Source organism: Megachile rotundata, chromosome 4 (genome assembly GCF_050947335.1).
Source record: "Megachile rotundata isolate GNS110a chromosome 4, iyMegRotu1, whole genome shotgun sequence".
Taxonomy (NCBI): Eukaryota; Metazoa; Arthropoda; class Insecta; order Hymenoptera; family Megachilidae; genus Megachile; species Megachile rotundata.
The window spans coordinates 10,475,432-10,499,751 of record NC_134986.1 but is presented as its reverse complement, the minus strand read 5'-3'; the positions used below and the strand labels follow the sequence as shown (position 1 = coordinate 10,499,751).

General features: G+C 37.3%; 1 protein-coding gene across 2 annotated transcripts in view; it reads right to left on the bottom strand.

Annotated features, from left to right (window-relative positions):
* Positions 1 to 22,761, bottom strand: part of LOC100880785 (lachesin) — a 292,742-nt gene extending 269,981 nt beyond the window's left edge. Inside the window, exon 1 of one of the 2 annotated variants that reach the window (XM_012281448.2) lies at positions 22,169 to 22,761. In XM_012281448.2, the coding sequence (XP_012136838.1) occupies positions 22,169 to 22,523 (355 nt within the window). In that variant the 5' untranslated portion in view covers positions 22,524 to 22,761. The remainder of the gene's footprint in view (positions 1 to 22,168) is intronic. The other variant, XM_003701653.3, reaches the window with a different exon arrangement.
* Positions 22,762 to 24,320: the final 1,559 nt, after the last annotated feature.

The window sequence follows — 24,320 nt, the reverse complement described above, 5'->3', positions numbered from 1 at the left end:
CCCCTATAAATAATGGGTATTTAACACCGAAATTCGTCAAACTATGGCGTATAGATCGGCGATATATCTGATATCGTTTACCGGGCGTACTGAAAGCCTCATAAAATGCAAATGTTGTTAGCATTCCTTTATATTCGCTTATACTTTTGCAATCCTCACTATATATACATATATGTATGCACACCCATACACACCTACGTTCCACGTTTGATATTCAAACGCTGAGATTTACGAGCGAATGAAAAATACATATAACCGACGTTGTAACACTTCGTCCACGTCGCTTTCGATCCGCCACCTTTTCATACGAATAATTCCCAGCCTGCGATTGCTATTCATCTGTCGCGACGCGGATGCCTGTTTATGAAAGAGAATAACGTCGTTTGCGTGCTGATAATATGTAGTTCGATAAACGTTCAACGCGATATTTCTGTGTTATCTATTCTATAGCAATCTACCGTTGACGTTAATCGCTCCGATAGTTTCGATGTAATCGATCGTTTCTTGCGACTGTGTAATTCTACACAAATTGTCCGATAGCGATTCAATGTAGGCATGGGTTAAATGATATAAATGAGTTTTTATTGGGTGGGACAATTTGTTAGCTTTTATTGGTAACGCTTTTATCAGGTGGGTAAATGAATTTATGTTCTTTTATTTTGCTTCAATATGGAATTAAAAGGAATTAGGTGATTTTGGAGAATGGAGAGAAGATTGGAGATGTGGTGAAAATTTCCAATTCCCAAATCCCTAATTCCTAAGTTTCCAATTCTCAAATCACCAATTGCCACATTCCTCAATTCCTACATTCCCCAATTCCCACATTCCCCAATTCTCACATTCCCCAATTCTCACTTTCCCCAATTCCCACATTCCCCAATTCCAATATTCCCCAATTCCCACATTTCCCAATTCTCACATTTCCCAATTCCCATATTCTCCAATTCCCACATTCTCCAATTCCCACATTCCCCAATTCCCACATTTCCCAATTCTCACATTTCCCAATTCCCACATTCTCCAATTCCCACATTCTCCAATTCCCACATTCCCCAATTCCCACATTTCCCAATTCTCACATTTCCCAATTCTCACATTTCCCAATTCCCACATTCTCCAATTCCCACATTCTCCAATTCCCACATTCCCCAATTCCCACATTTCCCAATTCTCACATTTCCCAATTCCCACATTCTCCAATTCCCACATTTCCCAATTCTCACATTCTCCAATTCTCACATTCCCCAATTCTCACTTTCCCCAATTCCCACATTCCCCAATTCCCACATTCCCCAATTCCCACATTTCCCAATTCCCACATTCTCCAATTCCCAAATCCCCAATTCTTAAATCTCCAATTCCCAAATCCCCAATTCCCAAATCACCAATTTCCAAATCCCCAATTCCCAAGCCCCTATTCCTACATCCCCAATTCCCACATTCCCAACTTTTGCAATTTCCAAATTCCCAAATTCCAAATTTCGAATTCGCAAATTCCTAAATTTCCTAATTCCCAAATTCTTGAATTTGGAACATTCAAATATATAAACTCCCAAGTCCACAAAATTAAAGCACTCAAGTGTCAACAATACAAAACCGAAATACCCTTATTCCTCCAAGCCCATTTCTCCCCTACCCAAGCAAATCAAATTTTCAGACATTCCACCTTTCCAAATTAGCAATCGTAATCGAAATGCTCCGTAGTTCTGTTTGTGTCGATAATTGGTCCCAGTACGTAAGAATCGATGCCTACAGCTTGGACAATCGTCATTGTCCGTGTTTCACCCCCAGGGGGTTTTAGCCCGCGCGTGTCGGCAATTCTATGGGGTTTGTCCGCCCCCTGATCTCACCACCGCTCGTTCCAAGTTTAACCCCCTCGTTCTCGTCGGTGTGTATAGCCGTGGCCCAGGATCGGCCACAACGAGCACGTTGTATCGGCGTATAAGCGTCGTAGGTGGGCCACGAGGGTCGCCGACGATGGTATGGGGGTGAGATTTACGAGCTATGCGGGATGCGACGTGCACGGGGACGGCCGCGAGAGTGGCTGCCGTGGCCACGACGCCGGCGTCGTTGTGCTTTTTCTATAGTTCGGTGATTAAACAGTTTAATATCACAAATACCGGCCTGGACAATACGGCGGCACGACTGGCTGGTGTGAGTGCCCACCCTGGTCCGAGGCCACCCTTTGTTCCCGTTGTTCCTGGTCCATCACCTCCTCCTACTGCCGGCATTTTTTTGAGACTCCAATAGTTTGTTTTGCTTTTTTCCGACGGGTTTTACTGCGTTTTTCCGTTTCGATCTTTTTTTATTTGCCGAATTTTTAAAAGGAACATCACTGCCCACCCTGCCGACTGATCGATCGTTTCGGATACCTTTTGGTTCCTCTGTTATTTATTTCACTGACTAAATTCTACCTACGAAATAAATAAAACTACACTATTAGAAATAATTTACGATATTATATCATGGTGCAAACTAATTCAATTATGTAGTACATTTGAGCAACAAGCAGTATCAACTTTTATATGAAAGAGACTTCAAATGTACCCTTAATGAATAGTGTAGTAAGGGAAATTGGGAATTTGGGGATTTGGGAAATGGGGATGTGGGAATTGGGGATGTAGGTATTCGGGAATGTGGGAATTGGAGAATGTGGGAATTGGGGAATGTGGGAATTGGAAAATGTAGGAATTGGGAAATGTGGGTGTTGGGGAATATGGGAATTGGAGAATGTGGGAATTGGGGAATGTGGGAATTGGAGAATGCAGGAATTGGGAAATGTGGGAGTTGGCGAATGTGGGAATTGGGACATATGGGAATCGGGGAATGTGGGAATTGGAGAATGTGAGAATTGGAAAATGTAGTAATTGGGAAATGTGGGAGTTGGGGAATGTGGGAATTGGAGAATGTGGGAATTGGGGAATGTGGGAATTGGGAAATATGGGAATCGGGGAATATGGGAATTGGAAAATGTAGTAATTGGGAAATGTGGGAATTGGGGAATGTGGGAATTGGCACATGTGGGAATCGGGGAATGTGGGAATAGAAGAATGTGGGAATTGGAAAATGTAGTAATTGGGAAATGTGGGAATTGGCACATGTGGGAATCAGGGAATGTGGGAATGGAAGAATGTGGGAATTGCGGAATGTGAAAATCGGGGAATATGGAAATTGGGAAATGTGGGAATTGGAACATGTGGAAATTGGGGAATGTGGGAATCGGAGAATGTGGGAATTGCGGAATATGAAAATCGGGGATTTGGAAATATGTAACATAGTAATATGATCATATGGAAATCGCATACATAAAATTTTCTCAGAATTCAACTTACAATATAACTTCCAAACGAACATCTAACATGAATTTAAAGACCTCCGACAATAATTCTACAATGTCATCTATTGTCGCAGAAGTATCATCGTTCAGAGATTTAACGGTTACATTCGAATTCCCCTCCGATAATGGATGGATAGAAACAAAAAACGCGTGTGCAGTCGTTCTGTCAGGGAATCGTAAAACCGAGGTTGTCATAAAAAGTCGAATCGCTGAACACGTGAATCAACCGTAGAAATCTCTTTGCTTTGCGTGCAAATAAGAAAGCGGCCGGTTGTTCTGGCGGTGCATGGAAAGTTAAATCGTACCGGGTTCCTTAAAACTTTATTGTCGTTCTCGTAACTCCGACGGGACAAAAAAATTTTACCACTCGAGTTTCGTGCGTTTAAACTATGAACGCGTTGGAATTGTTTTACGCTGTTGCGCGCTATTTCGTTTCTATCGTGTTCCCTAAGCTTGCGCGTGACCGAATATTCAAGAGCCTGGAAATCGCGGAAATTTTACTCAAACTGTCACTTTTCATAATGCGACAAATTGTTTTTCACCGCGAACTTTCTAACGTTCGGGTGAACTTAAACTTCGTATTTGATATTTCTCTCCTGAAAAGTTACAGAGAGAAACTTTGAGCTACTAGGTATAATTTAGCAAATTTATAATAATTTTTCAGCTGGAATTAATTTTGTAAATCTTCAACATTTTGCTCTCGCTTCAATCTTCCTTTTCATAATTATTGATCAAGCATTTTATTGAAAAGCGTACTGTTCTCCGGTCTACTCCTTTTTAATCTGCAAACTAATATGTCATAGGTATGTTTGTTGTCAATAATTTGTTATCAAACATTCAATTTTCGAAATCCACTATTTCATATGCACCAACCTAATATTTTGAAAACAGTTGTTGTGCGTAACGTGACCTGTATTCGGATGGAAACTCGCACAATGAGGGAAGGTGTAAATTATTTATCGCGCCGAAACGACAGAGCAAAGCGAAACGCGTTGCTTTAGGGTATGTTTGGACTGAATTCGCGTGTATTACGTCGTTGACCGTCATTGTACAGTTTGCCGAAATTATGAATCATTCGGAGGCAAACAGAGGATTGTACGTGCCACTAGAAAGGACAAATTCTAGCCAGAATTCTGACGGAAAGTAGCGTCCATTCGTACGAACGGTCAGATCTTTTTAAGTACATTAAATTTAATAGGTACATTAGTCTTAATTGCCCTAATAGTTTTAATAGGTACAGTAATTACTTTAAAAAAGAGAACTTAAAGAGGTTTAACGTTCACACGTCGCCAGTTCATAAATCAAATATGGCGGATGCAAGGATGCTTCGAACGTTCAGTTTATATTATAAATTCATTAAAATAAACACGAAGACAGTTAAAATATATAATGTTGTTTAAGATTATGCTACAAAATATTATACGATGTTAGACATTTTTCCAGATATACAGTTTTACTGATTTATTTTTATAAGTAATGTTTGCTTAAACATGATACACATTGTGCTTCCATGGACGGCGGCCATCTTGATTAGTTCACGCGCTGAGCGTTAGTGTCGCATGGTAAACTTATATTCTGAATAATTCGCAACAGACAAATAAGTTATTGTTGCAAACAAGTTGAGCATTTGTTTTCATTTATATTACTGAACAAAATTTAATCCAAATAATTCAATTATTCTTTCATATTATTAAATTTAAGACAAGTTGAATAATCTGTTGCTTGAGACAAGTTAAATAACCTGTTGTTTGAGACAAGTTCAATAACCTATTGTTTGAAACAAGTTGAATGGCCTGTTGTTTGAGACAAGTTGAATAATCTATTGTTTCAGACAAATTGAAGAACCTGTAGTTTGAGACAAATTGAATAATCTGTTGTTTCAGACAAATTGAATAACTTTACTCCTTTAAGACAAGTTGAATAGTAATATGAAAGAAAGAAAATAACCTCAAAAGACGTTTGAACTATTCGAATGAAATTTATTCAGAATAAACATAACATAAATAAAAACGAGTGAAGCTATAAGTTCATAACGGACTATAAATGCAGGATAAAGTATTCGAACTTTATCAATGAAACTCTCTTCAAGAAGAGAGATCGTGCTTAAATCTCGACACGAAGTCTCTCCAGCTCGGAGGAACACATTGTAAACGCGTCGTTCCTCGAATATTTCGCATATTTCAGAAATTCCCTTCTGAAGGGTCTGCGTTTGCCGCATGACTTGCTTGCTCGAATAAGTAACACCATCGCCACCCAATTTTTTCTCCATTTTGACTCATGCATTATCCACGACTCTCCTCAAAAAAACTGCTCCAAAAAGAAAATTGAAAACAGTATTATTCTTCTTCTTCAGAGGAAGAAAATTTACAATTACGACGAAGAAAGTTCTCTCCGCGAAACAATAGTTTTACATCGACCGTTGGCCAAATTTAAGGTTCGAAATGAAAGTAGCGAATCAAAGAGGTGGATTGTAAGAGACAGGGAGAGAAAATGCGGAGAGAAAAGGAGGAAAAGACAAGAAGAGATCCAATGACCATCTCCAATCAGCTACTACCGCGACCGAATCGATTTTCGTAATGAATTGTGGCTTGGTAACTCCTACTACCGAACCAATATTGCTTCTTCAGGGTTACAAGTTCTTTCCGTACTTCCAAGACCATCTGAAACACGATGGCTTCGAGCTCGAATTCACTCTGTTCACGTGATCACCGTTTCTTTTATAAAAGCAGGGTAACTGTATACTGGGTGTCTCACAAGTAGTGTGGGTCCTTGAAATGCGGGGTAGCTGACGTGATTCTTAATAAGATTTCCCTTTGCAGAAATGGGGTTTGACGCTTCGTTTTTGAATTATTAAGGAAAAACACGGACCAATCAGAGCGCGAGGATTATTACGCGTTGGATTATTACGCGTTGGATTACTACACGTTGGTTAACTACGCGTTAGATTACCACGCGTTAGATTCCTACGCTTAGAATTACCACGCTTTGCATTACTACGCGTTGGACTACTACGCGTTGCATTACTATGCGTTGGACTACTACGCGTTGAATATCCACGCGCTGGATTACTACGCGTTGGATATCCACACGCTGGATTACTACGCGTTAGATTACCACGCATTAGATTCCTACGCTTAGAATTAGCACGCGTTGCATTACTATGCGTTGGACTACTACGCGTTGAATATCTACGCGCTGGATTACTACGCTTGGATATCCACACGCTGGATTACTACGCGTTAGATTACCACGCATTAGATTCCTACGCTTAGAATTACCACGCGTTGCATTATTACGCGTTGGATTACTACGCGTTACATTACTACGCGTTGGACTACTACGCGTTGAATATCCACGCGCTGGGTTACTACGCGTTGGATATCCACACGCTGGATTACTACGCGTTAGATTACCACGCATTAGATTCCTACGCTTAGAATTACCACGCATTAGATTCCTACGCTTAGAATTACCACGCGTTGCATTATTACGCGCTGGATTACTACGTGTTGAATATGTTCGCGCTAAATTACTACGTGTTAGATATCCACACGCTGTATTACTACGCGTTGTATTACTACGCTTTGTCCATAATAAAAAATAATGTAATTAAATAATAAACAGTTGTAGTCTAACTCGTGTCGTGATATCGTAATCAATATAGATCCATAAAATCACTGATGATATTTATCAATCAGAATATTTGCAAAAGAAATAAAGTTAGCAATTTGGTTAACGATATTGTGTCAGCAGTTTTCCCCCACTTCAAGAATTATTGAGTCTGAAAAATATTGTGTTCAGAGACATCTTTGTACGATAATTTCTAGGTCTTTAAAGTAAACGTTGAGGAAACTTGTTGAAAAAGAAGAAACTAAAGGACAAGTAGGGAAAAACGATGGTTGAAGTTGAACCGTTGGAATTATAATTTAACGGAAGACTACCTCTGCAAAAATATTCAACGGTTTTGTTAAGCAATACGAAGCGGACTTCAACAAGATTTCCGGAAATTTGTTTTAAATTGAATGTACTTTGTGATTCGAGGCATTGTAACTCTGCCTGCTATTCCGCGATACGATCTTTTATCACGTTATTGAAATACAATAATACAAATACGACAGAGACAAATAAAGGATTATTGTTACAACTCGTTCCCAAGCAGACATATAAAAACCAGGGGAAAAATCACTGTTATTGGAGATTTGGAGATTTCAGCATTTTTAGAAATTTGGACATTTTTGAAGAAAATTTAGTATTTGTAGATTTGAATATTTGGAGATTTGGTGATTTAGAGATTTAGTGGTTTGGTGACTTAGGGATTTAGTGATTTGGTGATTTAGAGATTTAGAGATGTGGAGAATTGGAAATCTAGGGATTTGGAGATGTAGAGATTTTCGAGATTTGGAAACTCCTAGATTCCAAAGTCCCTATTCTGCCAAAATTTCTATACCCCGAAATTCCTAGATCCAGAAATTCCTAGATCCAGAAATTACTAGATCCAGAAATTTCTAGATACAGAAATTCCTAGATCCCAAAATCCTAAATCCCAAAATCCCTAGATCCCAAAATTCCTAAATCCCAAAATTCCAGATTCCAAAATTCTAAATCCCACAATCCGAGATCCCAAAGTCCTAAATCCTAAAATCCTTAGATCCTAAAATTCTAGATCCTAAAATCCTAGATTCCAAAATCCCTAGATCCCAAAATCCCAAATTGTAGAAGACCCAAATCCCTACGTCCCTAAATGAAACTACTCTCAAATTCCGAAATTCCAGAGGAACTGAAAAAAAATAACAAAGGACGTTCGTAGAGGACTGTGATATTTTCCCTAGGGAAATCGGGTTTTCTGCAGAAATCGTACGCAAGGGTACGTTTGGGTGTTTCACGCGAGAGGGATTGTGGTCGAAATACAAAGAGAGCATCGCCGTCGCGGAGAAATAACGCGCGTACCATCGGCGCGGGACGATCGGCCGCGACAATTTGCGACAACTAATCTAAATTCAAATTGCCTCGAACAAAACTAATCTAGTGGTCACACGGAACGCCCCTCTATTTTCCTCTGTGTTCCGCTTCCTCTTCCTCTGCCTCTTCGCTTTTCGCCGTGTCGTTCCATCACCTGGTGCCCACGTCACGCCCATATATGTACGTTGATTGAGCTCCCGTTAACAATCTACATCTGCAACCTTTGCTCGCGTTTATACGCGTATTTCGCGAGCCACCGTTTTTCCGCCGAAAGCGCAGACCCACACACGCCCGCGCGAGTACCCGACGAAATTGCAGCCACGCAAAGCGTCCGTCCTGATGGACGAATTGCAAGGTTTTTAAATCCAAATTCCGCGGCTCCAACCGACTCAAAGCGATCCCCATGGATCGGTATAAGCCGTGCATGCGCGGACCATTTTATGGAAAAACAACGAAACCTCTTCCTGCCATCATTTTTTTTACAGGATACGAAAGAATTATGTCCGTATTATGCGTGATTAAATTTTGAAGCTTTCGATGGACGCTTCCGTTTCTGAATAATTTAACGACGTTCATTGTTGCCTGTCTACATTTTTATACTTCGTGAAAGTTTCATATGTGTAAGGTTGTGGACGTTTGTACATTTTAGGTGGAACATTTTAGGATTGGAAGGGTTGGAAATAGTTGAGGTTATATGTACGTTTTAATCGACATTTTAGTAGTTATGTGAATAGGAATTTGTAGGTTATGTGTACAAGAGTGCATATGTGACACATATACACAGTACATACATACATACATACGTACGTACGTGTACTAATCGTGAGACACCCTGTATGTATGATTGACACATATGTGACTCATAACACATACATACATACGTATATACATGCATACATACGTACAGTAATTATGAGACACACTGTATGTATGATTGATACATATGCGACACATACTCATACTACATATATACATACATGCATACATACATACATACATACGTACGTACACTTGTTGTAAGATATCCTGTATGTATGATTGATACATAATATGTTCAATATGTTTATTAGTTGACATAATGATTGAATTCTATTAAGATTTGCCTTGTTATATATATTTATTTTTCACTTCAAAGATATCTAATAATACTTATTTTTGTAAGGTAGCATACGTATGTGAAGTTATGTGATGAACCTAGTAGTTTAATGTCTCCCTTCAAAACTTAATATCTCATAGTGTCTGAAATTTGCATTACTTTAATGTGGTCCCAAGAGAAAACATTTTCAATTCGCAACATATTCATTAACCTAAAAATATGAAATTCATCTGTAGAGTTACACTGCTCTACGTCGGCCATTTGCAACATAACCTCTTAACCTATGAATTTCTCGACAGTTGCGTTCAAGAGTACCAATAATGTCAAAATAAGAAAAGTTGAAATGTTAAGTACATTTTTAACGTAGATCCTTTATAATATCCTTAATAGTATTAAACTCCAAATATACAGATTTGTACCTGAACTATAAACGTCACAAGTGTACAGTCAGGTTACAAATACCCTCCGGTTAAAATCACTCTCGAAACTTTCAACTCTATCTCGATCGATCGTGCTCGTTAACAACCCAAACGATGTTGATTCCAAATGAGATCGCTGGTAAAAAAAGGTGAAGAAGAAACAGACAAGACAGGGCTTGAAACTAAAAGAACTTTAAAGTCAGTCGTGCCGGGTATCCCCAAAGAGGAAGCTTTCTTTCCACGCGTACGCAATCGGGGGTGTGGCGGGCGAAGGCCAGAAGAAAGTAGAAAAAAAAAGGAGGAAGGAAAAAAGAGGAAGGATGGTGGTCGACGGAGGCGCAAAGGTGGAAGGCGAAAGAGGAAACGAGAGGATGAGGGAGCTGCGAGTATTTCGCCAACTTGGTAAGCCGAGTCGAGATCGCTCGCGTGAGGATTTCTTTTCGAGAAACACCCTCTTCTTTTCTTTCTTACTCTTCGACTCGATGTTGCGAAGCTTTCTTCAGACACACGGGCCCGGAGTTTTTCGCCGACGGATTAAGGCTCCACGGCCGGACGACAACCGTTGCAGTCGCACCTTTAGGGTCGCGACGCAAAAGGGGTGGAACGAGTTCCTTCTGATTGCGGAGATGAATTTAACGTTTCGGATAGTGGAGAATTTTTATATTCTTATTTTGGATAGTGGAGGATTTGGCTAGTTTGGAAATTGGAAATTTGGGGGTAGGCATTTTGGGAATTGGGAGTTTGAGGTTGCTGAGATTAGAAATGAGGAATTTGGGAATTTGGGAATTTGGGAATTTGGGAATTTGGGAATTTGGGAATTTAGGAATTTAGGAATTTAGGAATTTAGGAATTTAGGAATTTGAGGATATAGGAATTTGAAAATTTTGGGGATTTAGGGAATTGAGATGTTGGATTTTTGTGGGTTTGGAAATTTGGAAGATTGGGCCTTTGAGGAGATGAATATTTTGGGATTTGGAAATTTAAGAACCTTAATATTTGGGAATCTGCAGATTTCAGAGATCTAGATATATAGGAATGTAGGGATCTAGGGATCCAAGGATCTAGGGATCCAAGGATCTAGGGATCCAAGGATCTAGGGATCCAAGGATCTAGGGATCCAAGGATCTAGGGATCTAGGGATCTAGGGAGCCTTATAGATCCAAGAATATATTAATCTACAAATTGAACCACCTAGAGATTTAACAATCTCCAAATCTAGTAACTTATGGATTTCAAGCTCCAAAAATTCAAAAGCTGACTTTCAAAATTCAAAGACACTCGTACTTAACAACTTAGGCACTTGAAAACTTCGTAAAGTCAAAAATAATTTGATAATTTAAAATTAGTGAAATGATTATGAGATAATTTACTGAAATTATTTAGTTTGTTTCAATTGTTAATATTCAGAATTCTGTCGCAATAACATCGAGACTAACGAGAAAAAATGTAATCGGTGATAGCGACGAAAACTGCTTGACGGAGAAACGACGTTATTTTGAATCGGATCGAACTACCCCTCGCTAAGAAACGGTTATGCGAACAAGTGGTGGTGTTTTCCGGGAAAGATCCCGGTTATGTTTACGAGCCGGAAACCGGGAAACTCGAATGGGAAACAGATACCGTCGATTCGTGGCACAATCGAATGGTAATGGAAAATCGTTTCGTTGGTCCAAGACGAACATACGGTCGGTAAGTTCAGGGTTTAGTCGATTGATTCTTGTGGTAATACTGTTACATGAGATTCTATAACATTAATACAAGAGTATAATAGTTTATTTATATTAAGTAACTTTAATAAGTATTTATTAAATATTTATACTTTTATTAAGTATTTTTAATTATTATTTCAAGGAATTAAATGGAGGATATGTGTTTAGTTCAAATTAAAATACTGGTGGTATTTTTTTAGGTTTTTAGTTCTCTAAATTATTGATTTCTCAGATTTGAGAATTTGGGGATTTGGAGATTTGTGTATTTTCAAATTTTTGAATTTCTACATCCCCAAGTTTTTACATCCTTAAATTTCTAAATCCCCAAATTCCAAAATTCCAGAATTTCTAAATTTCCAAGTTTCCACGTTTCCAAATTCCAAACCCCCAGATACTCCAATGTCGAAATTTCCATATTCTTAAATTTCTACACCCCTAAATTTCTAAATCCTCAAATTCCAAAATTCCAGAATTTCGAAATTTCCAAGTTTCCACGTTTCCAAATTCCAAAACCCCCAGATACTCCAATGTCGAAATTTCCACATTCTCAAATTTCTACACCCCTAAATTTCTAAATCCTCAAATTCCAAAATTCTAGAATTTCTAAATTTCCAAGTTTCCACGTTTCCAAATTCCAAAACCCCCAGATACTCAAATGTCGAAACTTCCACATCTCCAAATTTCTAAATCCCCAAATTCCAAATTCCAGAATTTCTAAATTTCCAAGTTTCCACGTTTCCAAACTCCAAAACCCCCAGATACTCAAATGTCGAAATTTCTACCTACCTACTTCTATCCCCAAATTTCTACACCCCTAAATTCCTAAATCCCCAAATTTCCAAACCCCTAAATTTCTACGCCCCTAAATCTTTAACTCCCCTTCCTAACTTCCTCCATCTCTACACCCCCAAATTTCAAAACCTGCACTACCTCCCAATTAAAATATCCATCAAAATTAAATTCGATGTTCAAAACTCGAATTCAAAGCTCGCTTTCCAAAGGAAGGGAATCGCACAGGAGAATCACGAACAAGGTCCATCAAACCGTAGAACATTATGATTTTGAACCACGAGCCCCAGTATTATTGGCACGGACGGTACAATACTCATTCCGGGTGGCCGTACGTGCGTGCACATCGAAACGCACCCCCACCCTCACCGAAGGGTGGAAGGCAGAGGAAAGAACGGTCCACGGGTTTCGCACACGTTTGAAAGCACAAGCACAGAGGGATTCACGTACCCTCCAGGGATTCTCGCTTCATGCATTTTATATTTCGACGGACTTTGATTCCTAGACGGGCCACGTGGCCCACGGGAGTAATCCTTAATCTTTGAACGGAAATTATCTTTGATCATGGCTCAGTCATTGGACATTCTTTCCGTTCTCTTTCTTATTCCGCGTCTACCGTCTCCCATGGGTCGAATGTCGGTTCCCTCGATTCCAGAGTCGTTTCAGGGAAAACTGGCTTGGGGTGGAAAAGCACGCGGACAATAGAGAAAAACTCTTCAGACTTGTCATTTATTTTATCTTTCAACATCTACGAGTGAATGATGCGGGGTGTACAGGGAAATTATCGTTTTTGGTTATGTGGACTCGGATCGATTCTGAGTTAACTTGCGATTTACGTGAACGTTTACTTTTGCAAGAACTATGTCGTAATAATAATATTCCTATGTCATTATTTAGCAATGAAGTATGGGTATCGACAATCGATAGTGACATTTTAGTTGTATGAAAGTTCTTAATATGAATATGAGGTTAAGTTCGCAATATGAGGTTAGGTTCACAATATGAGATTAGGTTCAGAGATTATTTGTCAACAGTAGTTGTGAGACATCCTGTATAACATCTCATTGTTATTTCCTTAATAATATTTATCAAATATTTTGTCTATAATTACTCCATAATTTATCAAGATAATTTAGCAAGAATTTAATTGTGTATACACATCATTCTCATTTAATAATTAATCATGAGTTACTTAATTCTGACATTTTCTTCAACAATCAATTTTTAAATCACCCAAAGAACGTTAAAAAGTTATAACAAATAATATAGGTATATAAATAATTTTTATTTAAAAATGACTCATCAGTTACTTAGCTCTAACATTTTCTTCTGCAATCAATTTTTGAATCGCTTTTTAGAACGTCAAAAAATTATAACAATTTTTATAAGCATGTGCATTATTTTTATTTAAAAATCAATAATTAATTACTTAGCTGTAATATTTTTTTCTGCAATCAATTTTTGAATCACTTTTCAGAACGTCCAAAAATTATAACAATTTTTATAAACATGTGCATTATTTTTATTTAGAAGTCAATAATTAATTACTTAGCTGTAATATTTTCCTCTGCAATCAATTTTTAAACCGCTCAAGTTTAGAACGTCCAAAAATTATAACAATTTTTATAAGCATGTAAATTATTTTTATTTAGAAATCAATAATTAATTACTTAGCTGTAATATTTTTCTCTGCAATCAATTTTTGAATCACTCTTTAGAACATCCAAAAATTATAACAATTTTTATAAGCATGTGCATTATTTTTATTTAAAAATCAATAATTAATTACTTAGCTGTAATACTTCTTCTGCGATCACTTTTTGAATCACTCAAACCTGTACGTCCACAAATAATAATTACACAAATTGTAGCATAAAGCCAAAATTCATGTTCCTTGACAGAAGTGAAATATTCCACGAATTATTGGATATGAAACGTCTATGTTATTATTATTACAAATGTTAGTTCAATTCACTATTAACTGTATAAAGCAGATTTTCATTATTAGTACAGTAAACATTAATCGATCCTGTTAGCTTCACGAGTTTGCTCAAATATTTTGGAATATTATATAAACAAAATGTTTCTGACAATATTAGTACGCTGTGATACGCCATACGTATTTATTATAGTAAATAATAGCCATCGATCGACTACGAACAAAGAAACTGTTTTCATCGGTCCGCCGCCTGGAGCGACACGTTTGTTCTCTCGAAGCAAAAAAAAATCCTGAAAATGGTATAACATGCTTTATCGAGCAACTGTCGCTACAATTGCACGAACAACTGTCGCTCAAGGAACTAAAGCGGTAAAATGTTCAAAGAAACAAAGAGTTAGGGGTGAAAGTTTTTCGAGAAGGTGCGAAGTGGTATTACAAAGGTGTTAGAGGGAAGTTTGAAAAGGGACCTTGGGAAATTTTCGGAATTTTGAAAATTGAGTTTGACAATTGAAAAAAATTGGAGAATTGAAGAGTTGAAGAATTGAAGAATTGAAGAATTGAAGAATTGAAGAATTGAAGAATTGAAGAATTAAAGAATTGCAGAATTGAAAAATTTAAAAATTGAGAAAGAAATTTGAAAATTTACAAGTTTGAAAATTCGAAGATGCAAAAATTTGCAAACACCGAAACTTATATATTCAACAACTCCATTTCAAACATTGTCAAAAATATTAATTAAAAATGCAAAAATGTGTCCATTAAAAAAAAAGAATGTTTAAAATGCACATATGTTTACATGAAAAGTACTGCTACTTGTAGCAGCGTATCATTTAAATAGTTTTTGAATTATCCTGAAATTACGAGACATCTCGTGCAAGGAATATGGCGATGGAGTACGAGGGAGAGAACTCCGAGAAAGAGATAAGCAAAGTTTGGAACAGATTGTGAGGTGGAAGATGTATAGCGTGGACCGATTTGGAGGCGACATTTGTTATCAAACTCCTTTAATAATTCATCGAAATTAGATAATACCGCGTACCGAATGGGGGTGAACTCTCTCAGACCGCATCTAGCTATTTAAGCGCGGTAAATGTACGCCGGTAAAGCGGTTGCGAATAGTAGAACGATTTTACTCGTCGTTCGGGTCGATCTGATATCGAGACAATGAGAACCTTTCCATATTATCCGTTCTCGGGACGATATATCTGTCCATATTCGCCCAACCTGGAACAGTAGCACACGAAATTGAATGACCACCGTATAAAATCCGCATCCACCATCGCTTCTATAATAATCTTCCTCCCTATGTTTTCCAACACTATGCTCGTACAATTGGATTTTCCAAATTTACATACATATCAGAAATTTTGTCGACGTTTAAACTTGGACATTTTTAAATTAAGGAATAACATTTTTAGTTCCAGGAAGTTTCTTCGACGTTCAAACTTTAATGTGCTTTGGAAATTTCTTAGCTTAACCTTATGACATTCAGTACGGTTCAAATATTTCAAAAATAAATTTGCAACTGAATTTTCGAATTCAAGTTTTTTTATTTATACGACAGTGATTATCTGACTGTCAGATCATAGATTGAGGGGTGAAATTACAGAAATTAAGCTTTTGTTAAAATATAGGTTAACTTTGTCCAAATACGAAATTGTATGAGTTAGTTCACGTATCATCTCTTATTTTCTACTTTCATATTTGAAATAAATGGTCATCAAATACCTGTACATTTGGAGTTAAAAAATATAATGTGAGATGACACTAAATACAAGTGTAAATTTAAGTTTGCAATATTCATATCGAACATAACCACATGTTCTAAAAGAGCAAGCACATATGTGGTTAGCGATTAAACGAAGATCAAAATTAAGCAAAAGCATTTAACATATTATACAAGAAAATCCCTCTTAAATATATGACATTTACAATCCAAAAAAGATCAAATAACCAGATCAGTACTGAAATTTCATGTGGCTGAAAGAAAATTCTGCTTTTAATTCAAGGTAAATTGTGAAGGAGGATTTATATAATTATTTGAAAGTTTACGCTAATATGGTTGTACCTAGGTAGTTTGACTGATTAATTTAATAGCCATGGGTGGGATTACCTTTCTCTGTTAAGTATCGCGAATATACACCTGTGCGAGTTAAAGTCTGGGTATACGGTTAACGTCACTAGCAGTTAGTACACGTCAGAAACTCGAGCTGATTTAGACTTCGAATTCTGCTGTAACCCGTGTTATCACGGGAAACTATTATCGAAATACGTTTCGTTGTTTGCAACCAAACTTGCTACTTATTGCCTGTCGACATTCCCCTCTGCGGATCGCTAATGTTAATTTCAAAATGAACGCGGATTATTTGTAATTATTAGGTGTATTAGAGCGAACTCGAGGTTGCAGATATTTTCTGAAAATAGATTTTAGTAATAAGAAGTTCATCCTGAATTACGGAGTTAGAATTTGGGAATTTGGGGATTTGAGAGTTTGGAGATTTAGAAATATAAATCTGAGGCTTTCAGAACATCAGGATTTAATTTTAAGAATTTAAAAATACAAGGGTTGAGAAATTGAAGATTTGGAGATACAGAAATATAAGTTTGAGACTTTAAAAAAATGAGAATTTTAGAATGTTAAGAATGTAAACATTCAAAAGTTTAAAAACCTGAAGACAGAAATTTAGTAGTCAATTTGTCAATTTTGCAAAATTGAAAATTTGATATTTGACCACACTGAAAAATTTAGAAAACTTGAAGATCCAGCAAATTAACAATATGATAACCTATAAATCTGTATACAGTAACCTTCACATCTGCAAATTGGAAACTATTCATAGCTCACGCGCCCTCAGGGTGGCAGTAACCGTTACAAAGCCCGATATTTTGGTATCACCCTCGTGTTTCGATAGAATAATCATCGTGCTCAGTTTTCTTGAAGCATCCCCTCGAACTCTTCTCTTCACGGAATTATCTGGTCGCCTAAGGGCTGCCATCTGTTTCGCTAGGGGAGCACACCCCTAATTAGGTACAGCGACAGTTGTAAGCGGGCTAAATTTAATATCTAATGTGTTCGCGAGGTCTGCGCGCTACGTGGTGCAAATACAAACGATTTCTGCACATTTCGACCACTTGTTCGACCTCCTTTTTTTTCTAAACCACCCCTAAGCAGGATCAACCCGTAGATAATCGTGGACGCGGCGTGACCGATGCAAAAATATTTCCTGCGTTACGATGTATTTTACGACGGACGGGATTGGCTTATTCAGGGATTACATGCGAGCTTTTGGGGACGAGGGCAATGATTCTGCCATTGTGGCGCTTTTTTCTGATCAATGCAGACCCTTTCTTGTCTCCCTTTGCGAATACGTTGAGAAAAATATTTCTTTGTTTTAAAATTTGCATTGAGTGAGGGTGCAAAGATTTAAGGACGGAGATAATAATATGGGGATACAAGAAAATGTGGATGTAGAAAACTGGGATGTACGAGTTTTAGAATATATGAATACAAAAAACTAGATACTGAGGTACAAAGATGCAAAAATTTTACAATACAAAAATATTGAAATATTAGTGATCCAGAAATACAATGACAGTATTTCTATAAAATATTTTAACCTAACACTTGAAACATAAATAATCTAAGAATATGTCTACCGTCACTGATATTAAACATTTCACATATACTCAGCAAATATGTCATGTCATTTAACCTGAAGATAAACCAGATTTTTATTTCGAGTACAAATGATCAATACGTGATGCTGCATAAACGACGAGACATAAAGAAACAGTTTTCCGGAATAACAGTTAGTAAATAAATAAGGGAGCCTCATTGGTTGAACCCAACATAACCTCTTTTGACTGGAATATTCTAAAATCGTATCGATCGAACGCGGTATGACGTTAGTTAAATTTCCAGAGGATGATCGAAGGAGACACGAAATACGTAACAATATCTATAATTTCCTTTTCGCCTCCGGTGAAGGAAATGGTAAAAATTCAGACTCGAGTAGTGGCACGGATTATCCTACTTTTCCCTTCGCGCACATACGTATGCGTTCGTGAATATTCATCTGGCTCTCATCCGATTATCCAAAAGTATCCCCGTTTCCACTCGTTTCCATCTCGCGTTGCAAGATGAACGGAAGCAACCGGCAAGAAAATTCTGCGTCCGATAACAAGATGGTTACTATTTTCTTTCTTTGTCAAATTTCGTACCTACATTTTCTTAATTTTTAGTTAAATGCTTCAGATAAAACATTCTTATGTAGAGGATAATTTTTATCTACAAGGTAATTATAATTGTAAGTGAACAAGCTAATCATGTAATATGTTAAGTTAGTATATTAAGGCTAGTATGTTAAACCTAGTATGCTAAGGCTAGTTCGTTACACATATGTGATAAGACAGGTTATGTGGCAAGTATGTAAGTCCAGTTAATTATGCGACATGCATTAGCAGAAGTTCATTGCGTAATAATGATGTGTTAAGAGTTAATTATGTGGTCATATAGTATGTGATAATAGTGAGGTTATCTCATGTGAATATGTGGTTATCTCACATATGCATACAAAATGGAAGTTGTTAATTTTCTATTGAATAAAGATGTAGTCCTTCCTCACTGCTCATATGTTCTCCACTCATATGTGCTCCACATATGATAGTTAACCTATTAGTTAACCTAATAGTTAACCTATTAGTAAGATTATTAATTATATATATGTATGTATACATATACATATGTATACATATATGTATGTACACATGTATGTCCATATATACAAATGTATGTTTATATGTATGTATACATGTATGTACATATACATATCTATGTTTATATGTATGTATACATGTATGTACATATACATATTTATACATCTCCTGATCTTCACTAGTTCTGACTTACATATACAGTTACAAATACCACATGTAGTTATGTAGTCATAAATGTAACAATGTGTAACACACGAGCAGTCATATATATCAGAAACGACAATGTCAAGGTGTTAAAAAGAACATCATGAACATAGCTGACACGAGGTTCAATATATTCCTCGTTTAGCCTCGAAAAGATGATGTCAGAAAGGTGAGATGAAGGACAAGGAAGGACGTTGAAGATGAAGGTGCTCAAGGTGTGCTTAGAACAGCGTGTAACTAGCACCGGGCTACATTAGGGCCAATTCATTTGCATGCACTTTTGCGTCCTTCCGCCCTCAAACAAATATTTATCGCCCGAGGTTTCCCCGTGACGCGTCGCTTATGAATTATGCATGGGGTAACACGGAGGCCGCGTAGTAGCTCATTCCTGGCCGCAATTTCGCCATTGAAGTGTAATTTCAGGCTGTGCCTCGGTATTAGAACCGGCAACGAGCTTTTTGCGACGACGACGCTTACAGGAAGGAGACGCTTGCAACCAGGTGTCGTTCAAAACGACGACGTCGACGTGCACAAAGGCTCGTCGACGGACAAAGGGCCAGGAAGAGATTGTTTCGCGTTTGCGAAATGAATTTGATGCTGCAAAATGGATGAATTGAATTATCACCGGAAACTCTTTGAACCGTTTACTCGCAACAACGTTTCTGACGGTGGAAACATTTTTAATCGGTTGATGGTTATTATTTCTCGTGTTTTTGTGTTTGTGTGCTCATCGGATTTTGTAATTTACAAATGGATGTTCCTCGAATTTAGATATGAAGGTGTCTATGAAATTCTGAATTTTGTAATTGCTAATTTTTGGATATGGTTTTTGATATGACGGTGGAGAGTGTGGGCAAATTTTTGAAATGTCGTTGGGCAGTTTTGGAAGATGGAATTGGAGAATTTTAGAAACTTGTGAAGTATTGAGAACTGGAGAATTGGAGAACTTTACAAATTAGTAAAAAGGAAGTGGGAAATTTAGAAGATGGAAAATTGAAAAATTGGATGATGAAGAAATTGAAAATTTAAAAAATTAGGAAGTTGATACATTGGAAAATTGAGAAATTGAAAAGGACCAAATGGGAAAGCTGGCAATTGGGAAATTGGGAAAATTTGAAAATTGAAAAAGTGGAAAATTGGAAAATTGGAAAACTGGAAAATTGAAAAATTAAAAAATTGGAAAAATCTAAATCTGGAAACTGAAAAATTGGAAAATTAGAAAATTGGAAAAATCTAAAACTAGAAAATTGGAAAACTGGAAACTGGAAAACTCGGAAAGTAGAAAATTTAAAAATTGGAAAATGTGGAAAACTGGAAAATTGGAAAAATCTAATACTAGAAAATTGGAAAACTTAAAAAATGGAAAACCGGAAAATTGGAAACTGGAAAATTGAAAACTTTGAAAAATTCTGAAGTTAAAAACTTCACAAAGTTGACAACTGAGAGATTCAGGAATCGAAAAATCAAAAACCGAAAAATTAAAGAATTCGAAACTTACAAATAAAAAAATTTGAAAATACGTAATCCCTCCATTAAGCTAAACTCTTCACATCGATCACGAATCACAACAGCTATTAAAACTTTGAACAGCTTCGTTGAAACGAGTTATTCGAAAGTTGCAACGCTCGAAATCGAGTTCAATATCGTCGAAAAAGAAACAATTCATTAACGAACGACAACTTTTGTGTTCTCGTCCTGGGCAATTTGAGCCGCGTGCACGAGTGTCGCGAAATTTATTTTCCACCGTTGAAAACCCACTCCTTTGACCGTCTATTTGGACAGGCTATAATTTCCGGGAGCACTTTGCGCCGTTGTCGGTTTCCTGATTTAACGTAGCCAAAATGAAATCCGAGGTTACGCGTTGATCGAACGATGCGCGTTTAAATCGTTGTTCAAACAGCCACGAGTGTTGTCAGTGAAAAAGAGAGGTGACGGATATGTATATATGTATATACGCATATGGTGGACGGTTTATATACATGGATCGTGATGAAGTTTACGATACATGTACGCTCTGATTGATAAACGATCTATGGAACCAATTGAACAATAACACTGTCCAAAAGTTTTCAAAACTGTTCCTGGTAATTCACTTCACTACCTTGTTAATCTTCTCACACTTTTATGCACGTTGCATGATATAAAATTTTAGTTTCTGTTGTTAGACGGATTTTTAAACCCTTTTGTGAACTTTGAAGCGGTTGCTGAAACAGCTTTATATTTGGGGAAAAATTGTGTTTTGATATTTTGAAAAATCTTTATATTGTGAAATTTATTTTTTACTCTTTCATTGCATAAGGAGTAAATGTCCTTACGTGTTTAGGAGCATATGTGAAACATGTATGTGAAGGTCTTGATGTTAATGCAAATAGGTATGTTTATTAATATATATGAAACATATATGAACGTCTTGACGTTAATGTAAATAGATATGTTTATTAATATGACACGTGTATGCATGAACATCATCTGTACAAAACTGTATATGTTGGACATCAATTAACATATGAGAACATATGTGCTTTCACGCATTTACTAACGTGTACCAAATGTGTATGTGCGAGTAACAAATTTTCAATCATCGTTTTTGCTATTTTACTGGACTGACATAAGCACATTATCTTCTCGTATTACGCGAACCAGTGCAAACTTTAAAGATAACATTTCTTCCGGTCAAACATTTTTCCTCGTATTAATTAGTAGTTATCACATGTTAAATTTCTATACTTTTTAATCATGTACAACGCAGAATTTGTTTCCTCTCAGAACGTGGCAATCACTTCAAATACTAGAACATTCTTTCAAACCTTAAACACGAATGACACTTAACATGAACTTCCTTTAGAAAGTTAGAAATTCATGAAAGTGTCAATGAACTTAGTTAAAATGTTCAAATTCAGTGACACGATAAAAGCGTTTGACAAACGTATGTAAATAAAAAGCTCAAAGTTTTATGTAATGAGTTAGTATGTTGTCAAACGTGAGAAGAATTTGACTCACCAGTGGTGAAAGCGGCAGAGGCTTGCCGGCTGTCCAGTAGCATGATGCACGCGATCAAAAAGACAGCCGTCATCCTGGGCGCAAAATTGGCCCCGACTTCTCTAACCATGAGCCTAACTCTCTGTCGCAGGTTGAAATCGCTAGCACAATCACGATCCGCGTAAGAACCGCATCCGCAACGAACAGACACACCACCGGGGTCTCTGATGCCCGTCGAACGATCGGAATTGTTGCGTTCGCGAAACGATGCCCTGGAGATGCACCAGCTTTCATCCGCGCACGCACGCTGCCCGTTCGAGTCGAGCTTCTCGCACCGGAAGCGTTCTCCAGAGGCGGTTTCCGGACGACCTTCCATCCCGGTCGATCACAACGTAAACAAACTAACGGCACGTTGCACTTGCTCGGATCAGTGGACTCACGTTTGGATTTTGTAAAAGATTACATCCCTCGAGCGCATCCTAGAGTCGTAATCGATTTGGATCGAGGAGGGAAGGTAACAATAACCACGAGGAGGTGAAACACGCGCGCGATCGTCGAGCGACGACGACGAGAATAGCCGACGACTGTACGCTTGGGACGCCCGGCGTTGACTGGCGTCCTCGAGCAGCAAAAGGACCGGTTCGGGCAGACGTGAACACGCCGACGTGCCGGCGTCACGGCGCATATCACCGCCACCCCCGTAGCAAATCTCTCACCCTTTGGCCGAACCAAGCCAATCGCCGCTTACCAGTCGCCGCCCATCGCATCGCAACCCCGGTACCGCCCCCGAATTAAGATTTTCGACTTTTCTTAGTCAGAGCCGGTCGCACGCGTGCTGTGCAACCCCTTTGCTAACCAACCCACTCGCCGCAGACTTGCTTTCACACACACACACACACTAACGATTCTACACTCTTTGTCCGCCACCGGCGGTTCAGCATGCGAACAACGTGCCGGCTGCGAGCAGGAAATCTCGAAGAACGCGGCTAATTTTGACCTCTCCGTTAGAGAGTGTTTGACTTGTGGCGAACGAGACGGCCCCTCGTGGTACCAGACTCTATTTACGAATGACGAGAACCGCGGCCATATATCGCGGTCAGAACGGCTGACGGTTAGTTGAACTTCGGTTTAATGTAACGAGTTGAAGTTCACATATTTTTACCGATTTTCTTTTATTGTAGAAGTGGCGGATTGTGGCAAGTTTCGAATGGTATGAATTAGGGGTTCAGGTGTGGAAGAACGTTTATGGTGCTGGAAATTAAGGGTTGAACATAGTGAAACTTAATTTGTATGTTATAGATTATTCACTGTGTTTAGACACTTATTTTACGAAATTGTAGATTTAGTTATGAAATGTCTGTTTTAAGTTGTTGTATTAAAATGAATGTCGAAATTAAGGGTTGAAACATAGTAAAATTTAATTTGCGGCATTATAAATATTTCACTGTATATAAAATCTTAAGTGATACTTCACTTGAATTATATAATTATAGATATTGTTAAAATGTCTGTTTTAATTTATTGTATTAAAATAAGAGCTAAAATTAAGGGTTGAAACACAGTAAAATTTAATTTGCGGCATTATAAATATTTAATTATATATAAAATGTTAAGTGATACTTCACTTAAATTATAAAATTATAGATGTTGTTAAAATGTCTGTTTTAATTTATTGTATTAAAATAAGAGCTAAAATTAAGGGTTGAAACACAGTAAAATTTAATTTGCGGCATTATAAATATTTAATTATATATAAAATGTTAAGTGATACTTCACTTAAATTATAAAATTATAGATATTGTTAAAACGTCTGTTTTAATTTATTGTATTAAAATAAGAGTTAAAATTAAGGGTTGAAACACAGTAAAATTTAATTTGTAACATTATAAATATTTCACTGTATTTCAAAATTAAATTCATAGCATCATATATTTAGTTAAAAAATAAATAATTTAAGATGTATATTTGGTGTTGAAACATAGCAAAAATTTTATCAAGTTTCCAGTAAGAAAGAATAAAAATTTGCTATCTTCTTCCGATAAAAATACGTTCGGGTGCAAAGTTCATTCTGCGCGGTCTGAAATTGAACATTGAATCGCAGTGGATATTGGATAAATACAATTATGAAAGATTAAACGGGTTATCGAGGTGCTACTGTTTTCAAATGACTTGG